At 59.5% G+C, this 7,850-nt stretch overlaps 1 protein-coding gene across 1 annotated transcript in view; it reads left to right on the top strand.

Annotated features, from left to right (window-relative positions):
• The first annotated feature begins 404 nt into the window (after window positions 1-404).
• FAM83F (family with sequence similarity 83 member F) overlaps window positions 405-7,850 on the top strand; it is a 22,246-nt gene continuing 14,800 nt past the window's right edge. The window contains exon 1 of the mRNA XM_004589743.2: window positions 405-980. Coding sequence (XP_004589800.2) covers window positions 489-980 — 492 coding nt within the window. The 5' untranslated portion in view covers window positions 405-488. The remainder of the gene's footprint in view (window positions 981-7,850) is intronic.

Below are 7,850 nucleotides of genomic sequence, written 5' to 3'. Positions count from 1 at the left end.
GATTCCTTGTGCATTTTGCTGACGAACATCAGCCACCTCACAACAGCCTCCAGACAAAGCTCTAGGTGGTAGAGGGGCCAGATACTCGGCCCCAGAGGTGGCCCGCCTAGGACATGTGCTCCGGGACACCCCCCTCCCCGCCCCAGCGCCCCGCGCGTCAAAAGGAAGGCGCACCTGCCCCGCGCCCTGGAGGGGACCACCTGTCCTCCACCGGAAGGGTAGCAGGCACTAGCGATCTCCCGGTGGCTCCGCCCCGGGCCCGGGCCCGACTCCTGGTCCCACGAGTCTGGGGGCGGAGCGGGCGTGGCGGTCCCTCCCTGCCCGACGGCCGCGCCCTCGTTCGGGCCCCGCGGATTGGCCTGCGCGCGGCTGCGGGGCGGGCCGAGGCCCGACCTCGCGGCCAGGTGAGGCGCCCCGCCCTCGGCGGCGGTGCCAGGTGCAGCAGTGGACGCGGGGGAACGCGGGGGGCCGCGGCGGGCCGGGGCGCCATGGCCGAGTCCCAGCTGAGCTGCCTGGACGAGACGCACGTGAACGAACGAGTGACCGAAGCGCAGGCCGCCTTCTACTACTGCGAGCGGCGGCGGGCCGCGCTGGAGGCGCTGCTGACCGGCGGCGAGCAGGCCTACCGCGAGCGGCTCGGGCAGGAGCAGCTGCGGGACTTCCTCTCCAGCCCCGAGCGCCAGGCCCTGCGTGCCGCCTGGAGCCCCTACCTAGACGCCACCCCCGCTGCCGGCAAGAGCAAGGCCAAGGCTAAGGCCCAGGCCCAGGCCCCTGCGCAGGCCGCGCCCGAGCCCGACGAGTCCCTGGCCTACTGGCCCGACCGCTCGGACACCGAGGTGCCCCCTCTGGATCTGGGCTGGACGGAGACCAGCTTCTACCGCGGCGTGAGCAGCGTCACCCTCTTCACCCACCCGCCCAAGGAGGAGAAAGCACCACACCTCAAGCAGGTGGTCAGACAGATGATCCAAAAGGCCCAGAAGGTAGGCCCACCCGCCCCCTTCCCCATCCGCTACTGTCTTGGCCGTAGTGGTGGGGCCTCTGGAGAGGGGATGACTACCGGCTACAAGGTGTGTCGGGGTGTCAGGCATGGTTGCTACAGGGTCCAGAGGTGCAGCTAACCCTGCCCCTTGGGAGAACCCCTCCCCACAGCCGGGACACTCATATTCACACATCTTTTGGGGCCCAGGATTAGGGGCTCCAGAGGCTACCATGAAGAGCGGTGCCATGTTGAACGTCTGCTGTGTACCAGCATCTTGTTGGGCTCAGCTGCTGGGGTGTGGAGGGGAGGACGTGTGTTTCCGGGTCAGTGGGGGTGGGGGTTGGGCATTAGATTGTAGGGGAGACATGGTTTTTAAGGCTGTGCCTTTGGCTAGGGGTGTCTGAGCGGAGTTTCCAGGTATATAGGGTGTGGTTGACCACAGGCGACTTTGATGGCAGTTCCTCCACAATGCCACCCCAGACCTGAGAAGTCCAGCCTGACACTCCAGTGTCCTGGGGCACCTGACCTGGGCTGGCCCTGCCTGCCTCCCCTACACTGAGGTTGTAGGTAATTCCCTCAGGAATTCCATTTCCCTGCTCTCATTGAACCCCAAGAGTGTGGTTGGTTGAGTTTTCCTTCTCCTGATCCCTTTGTGGCTTGCACGCTTCAGGAAGAGAAGGACCGGACTGAGTGTGTCAGGAGGAAATGGGAAGTGGGTGCAGTACCAGCGGCCTGGGCGACAGGAGTCGGGGTCAAGCCTCCTGGGGTAATGCCAACAAAGTCTCCGTTTATTTTCTCCTTTCTCTGTGCCAGCCATTGTGCCCAGGAACGCCTTTGCTGCTGTGGTGGACAGGCATTTTCCTTACTTTTAGGAAGAGAAGAAAAACAAATCAGGATTCTGAACAGTTCAGTTACTTGCCTGAGGTCACCTAGGCTGGGCCAGGAGTCACACGTGGAAGCCTTTTGCCTGTAGCCATGTAACCACAGCTCTGTTCCACCCTGTGCCACGGTCTGAAACGATGGGGCAGGTGGCTGAGGGCGAGTTGACCTGCTAAGTACCCTATTCCAGAAAACCACTAGGGCTTCTAGTCCCACAGGGGTTGCCAGGACTTGGGTTGAGAGCTAGATCTGGGGGGACGCAAGCTGGTGCCCGGGTCCCAGGTGAGTGATCACCCCATTTGGGCCGACATACCTGCCCAGCCCTAGGGGTTAATCCCCCTGGCCATAGTCCCTCCTATCCGAACCAATGACACATGCTTCTCCAACGACCCTGTGAGGCGGACAGGACACAGAGGCGAGGGGCAGGGCCTTGCCTCTGGAGAGACACGGGTCCCTGGCTGCTGCTCTAAACGCCGCACCTTCTCACCCACTGCCTGTCTCCCCACCCAGCCTTGGCCAGTCCAACTGGCAAGGAACCCTGTGTGGCAGTGAAATTGGCTTCTTCCCCCTCCCTCTTTACCCCGAGGGAGGGAGTTTCCTGGTTTGCAGTGAGTCTGGCTTGCTGGGAGGAGGGGCAGGGTAGGCGCCTAGGTAGTTCCTGTGCTGCCCGGCAGGTAGCCTGGGGAGGGGCCGCAGAAGGGAGTGCCCTGGGGACCCACCAAGAAACCTCAGGCTTCCCTTAGTCCTCAGGAGCTATAGCCCAACCCCTTGACAAACAGGAAGCAAGGTTCAGGGACTGTTGGCAGGGCTTGTCTGTAACTACAGACTGGTGGGGGCTCCCACACCTGGCCCTTGGGAATAAGGAGGAAGAGGGGTGTGCCTGGGGGACACTGGCATGTATGATCAGAGAAGGGGCAGGGGACCGTGACCAGCAGGCGTGCACAGAGCTGTGCCTCAGCCATGCTGGGACCCAGGGCTGTATTGACTCTGGGGTGCAGGGCTTTCTGAGTTCTTAATCCCTGAGTGACCTGCTTATTTCAGTGTCCTTGAATGATGTCTTTTGTCTGATTCAATCACGGATGAATAGGGTGCCTCCAGGGTACAGGGGTGCGTGCTTCTCTGTGCCACACTGGCAGGCAAGGCGCTTTGCTGGTGCTTGGGCCGCTCCAGATCTCTGGAACCATGGATCCGGGGCAGCCTTGGTTCTCACAGTCAGAGGGCCCCCAGGGCGGAGCCTTGAAGAGAGGTCGTGAGGTCCTGAGGGTGCAGAAGGCGTTAGTTCTCCTGGGACCTGGGTCCTTCTCCCAAGAGGGTTGCCAGGAGCGACTGAGCCTGACCCCTGGGTCATCTGAAGACCAGGCAAGTCTGGTTGGGATGAACTGACGCCTTAGAAAGTCTCTATGTCCGTTTGGTCACCAGGCAAATATTTGGAGGCCTACTGAGTGCCAACACACCTGAGTAGAAAGCAGGCCATAAAATGCAGCTGTGCCCTTCAGTAGCCAGCCAGGCTGCTTACTCACCATGGTGGCAGTGCAGGGTGGTGGGGGCAGGCAGGCACCAGCCCAGCTCTTAATTTGGGTCCAGGAGGGCCCTGAGGTGCCGAGCGCCTGTCTGCAGGCATGTCTGGACGAAGTGAGAAGCATGCCATGACGTGCCAGCTGTCCATCCATCCACCCCTGCACTCAGGCTCCGTTGCGGCCAAGTGTGTGCATGTTTAAGGCCTCTGGACTGGCACATGAAGTGTTGCCAGTAAGAAAAACTGCTTGCTGGCACCTGACCTCGAAGACTGACCCCTGTCCCTATATTCCTGGGCCCCATCCCAAATGTATCAGCCAACCTATATGTGTAATAGATTGATTTTATTTATTTGTTTAAAAGAGTGACAGAGAAAGGAGGATGCAGAACTTCCCTCTGCTGGTCCACTTCTCAAATGACTACAATGGCTGGGGCTGTACCAGGTTGAAGCCAGAAGCCCAGAACTCCACCACTATTCAGGTCTCCCACATGGGTGCAGGGACCCGGGCAGTTCGGCCATCTTCTGCTGTCTTCCCATACACATTAGCAGGGAGTGGAATTGGAAGTGGAACAGCTGGGGGCTTGAACCAGTGCCCGTATGGGATGCGGGTGTCACAGGCTGAGCCATAATACTGGCCCTGTGTAGCTCTGATGAGTTTATGCAATCTGAGAGTGCCTTGTCTGCTACCCTCTGCAAACCACTGTTCCGTACAAGCTCCGTTTTACAAGTGCTGGATGCTCCCAGGCTCTTGGCCTCATGAGGTGGACCAGGGCCCCGCGACAGCTCCCGCCCTCCGGTGAGCCTGCCCCAGCGTGTTTCAGGCGTCTGCCACGAGGCCTGCGTGCCCCACCTGCCTGGGTTCTGCAGTGTCACCATCTTGGTGCTCCATCCCTAGGCTGGGGAGCTGGGTTCCTGAGCAGTAGAAATGAAAGACAGGCTTCACAGCTGAGAGATCTGGATTCTGTTCCCCTGGGGCCACTGGCCAGCCAAGGTTTCCAATAGTTGGAATGGGAATCCAGAGCTTTGAAAACCAGGGAGGGGCTGAAAGCGAAGGTGTCCCCTGGATGTCAGTTATCCCAGATGACAACTGCCCCCTTCTCCATCTGCTGCACCAGGTGGGAGGAGTGTGGCTGCATTTCTTCCCAGGAGGTTGGAGTTCTCCAAGGGGGTGGGGAGAAGATGAGAGGCAGGCGTGTTTGGAGCTGCTCTTGGGGAGGGCTGTTCCACCTCCTTCCTCCTGGGAGTGCGGCAGGAACTGCCCTCCACCCTGCTCATCCCGCCTGTCCATGCTTCCGTGGTGGGGGTTGGTGGGGACAACTGTGCACCTGTTTCTGAGTGTCCGGATTCTCAGTGTGGGATGTGCTCTGGGCAGGGGAGGGGGTGCTGCAGGCAAAAAGGTGTAGGGACTCCCCCCTTCCTAAGCCAGGCACCTCCCCCTACCCCACCTCCCTGATCCTTCCCACTTGAGCATGCAGCCCTTGAAAGGGCCTGGCCAGCTGCCCTGTCGCAGCCCACAGAGTCCCGGGTGATCCCGGCGGACTCCATAGGGTCCATCTCTTTGGAGGACTAGAGCTTTGGTTGGGAGGAGAGGCCCCAGGAAGTAGGTGGGGATGGGGTGGTGAGTGCTTGTGATGACCCTGGCCCTGGACAGCTTCCTCTCCAGCTTCCTCTGACTTCCGACACTTTGAGTGGCAGAAACTACTTTCCCAGAGTGGAAAATAGAAGGTGGGGGCAGTGCGGAGCCATTTCTTGGCCTGTGCTTGGTCTGTTAGTGAGGACCCGTCTGTCAGGCAGAGTCCCCTGCCCGGGGAGGGGACACCAGCCAGGAGGCCCCCTGTGCTTGTCTGGCTCACTAGGTTACCATGGACAGGTCATTTGCCTCTGCTTGGCTACCACGTCTGCACCTGTGAAACAGAGTACTTTGTGCCACGTTGCTTCCTTTGGTGTGATGCAAGGTGGTGAGAACAAGCCCTGAGCTGGCGACTGTGTGAACAGATATGAGGGATTTCTGTCTGTCGCTGAAGACGTATTTGTTTATTTGAAAGGCACAGTTACAGAGACAGAGGGGGAGAGACAGATCTTCTATCCTCTGGTTTACTCCCCAAATGGCTGCGACGGCCACAGCTGGGCTGTTCTGAAGCCAGGAGCCAGGCTCCTTCTTTGGGTCCTGGCACTTGGACCATCTTTTGCCGGTTTCCCAGGAGCATTAGCAGAAAGCTGGACAGGAAGTGGGGCAGCCAGGATTCCAACCAGCATGCTGTCCTAAGCATCTGGGGGACAGCCATCCTGCAGAGTCGAAGGCCGTGGAAGGGTAAGGAAGTCCCCTGGACATGTACCCAGGTCTGTATCCTGTGCTCTAAATCCAGGGTACCTTGGGGGGAATTATCCTCTGGAGCCACCTCCAAAACACCTTCCAGAACATTCCAAATGTGTCGTCAGCTGGACCCTGCAAGACTCACGGACTAGATCTGGAGACAGGCACATGCATGACTGCTGGCTGCTCCCTTCTGGGCCGACAGGGGAGAGAGGAAGGCCCTTCATGCCCAGTGGGGGTGGCACAAGGCTGCTGAGTGTAGGCAGTCTCCAGGCACCTGTGTTGTCCTCTTCGTGGCCACTTCCAGGTCCCCCATCCCTTGGCAGGCCTTGAGGGTGTTCCCAGCCCGGCACCCCTCATCCACCACACTGCTCCATGTTGGCCGGTGGCCAGGTCGGCCTCTCCCCACTTTGTTAGTGTGCACAAAGCAGAGCTGTTCTGGGGCCACCTTCCAGGCTGTGCTGGGAGAAAGGAGGGGAGTAGGAGCAGGGCATGTTCCTGACTGACTGCCTGCCCTGTCTGAGCCGTCCCCTGCCTCTCCCCAACGCTGAGTCACCATGAATCCCTGCCCCTCCCTGGCTCCAAGCACCCATCAGCCCAGCCTCCACTTTGCTTTCCTCTCCTTTCTGAAATCTGTGGAGCCCGTGGACATGCTAACGATCCCGCAATCTCAGGCCTGGAAGACAGCCGCCGGCTCTTGTTGGCGTTGGCGCCACCCAGGCCCTATTATCCGTAAACTCATCCTCTCGGTCATTCAGTGACTGACCTCGTGGGAGGTTGAGGATCAGGAGAGGACAGGGCAGAGGTGGGACCAGGACCCCTTACCCTTTTGCAGGGGGTCTTCAAGGACTCACTGTGAGGGTCCTTAGCTCCCCTCTGCACTCACCCCCACACCGAGGTGACCTGGGGATTCCCCACATTGGCTCAAGCTCCTACTGCGCACCTGATGTCCAAGTCTACAAATGAGGACTTGGATCTTGCTTTCAGTCCAGTGGGGGGACACCAAAAAGAAAATGCACAGAGCTCAGGGGTGGGGGTGCTGTTGTGTGTTGAGCCCTTAGAGCTGCACAGTTGCCAGCCCCAATGAGGACTTTATTTCATTTCGCTCTCCTGAAGGGCACTGGTTTGGGGTGTGCTGCTGGCAGATAGGAGCTGCCAAGGAGCGCTGGGGCCAGCTCCCAGGCTGGCGCACCTGCACAGAATGCCCAAAGACTGGCGTGGCCTTGAACAGATTGAAGCTGTTGGGGCCTGGAGGCAGGTGCACACTGCCGCGGTTGGCCTCCTGACTGCCTGCACCAACTGGACCCCTTCCTGCACGCCCAACCTGCCTCTATGGGGAAGCCCTCGCAGGTGACATCACCTCACTGTAGCTGCTAGTCACTCTCACTGCATCCCAGCCCCCAGGCAGATTGCCAGCTCCACGTGGCTCATCCCCATGGATCATTCCAGAAGTAACACTGCTTGCCCAGGTGCTGCCCGAGCTGCCAGCTCAGGCCAGCGTTGTCGGTGCTGAGAGCTCAAGGTCTGAAATCCAAGGCCCCCGGTGATTCCAGAAATCATCTGTGTGTTTTCACTGGGATGATTTTTGTTTTAACAGTTGATTTATCTTCATTATTAAGTTTGGCTTTAAGCTAATGTTAAAATGAGCTTGCATTCGATCATCTTTGCTCATTAACACCTACCTAGTTTGGGGAAAGGCCAGCTCAGCGTCTGTCCGGGCGGCTGTCCATAGCTGAGTGCGTGACCTTGTCTGGCGAGCGCTGTCTCTCCTCTTCCTCCATTGTGGGCGCCCCTTCGTTCAGCCTTGCCCCTGAGGTAAAGGCGTTGAGAGGGGCGGGCCTCGTTGGCTCCAATTGTCGGGGCCTGAGCCACAGTGGGTACAGGAGGGTCACAGGCTAGGTCAGGAGCCAAAGGCTGGGGACTCTGGGAGAAGAGGCCGCAGCGTGGCCTGACAGAATCAGGCTGCGGATGCTGCTTGGACACCGAGGGTGCCTGGTGTTTAATGAGCTCTGATTAGTGAGCCTGAACTGTGTAGCCCTGCTCACACAGCTGTGGGGCCACGGCTGGCCAACCACACAGATGCCTTCATGGGTCAGGGCAGGGAACAGGACTCTGTGAGAGGGCCCCCACGGCACGGCCCTCTTAAGGGGAGAGGGCCAGGA

This window comes from Ochotona princeps, chromosome 15, assembly GCF_030435755.1.
Source record: "Ochotona princeps isolate mOchPri1 chromosome 15, mOchPri1.hap1, whole genome shotgun sequence".
Classification (NCBI taxonomy): Eukaryota; Metazoa; Chordata; class Mammalia; order Lagomorpha; family Ochotonidae; genus Ochotona; species Ochotona princeps.
This window is presented reverse-complemented; position numbering and strand designations above follow the sequence as displayed.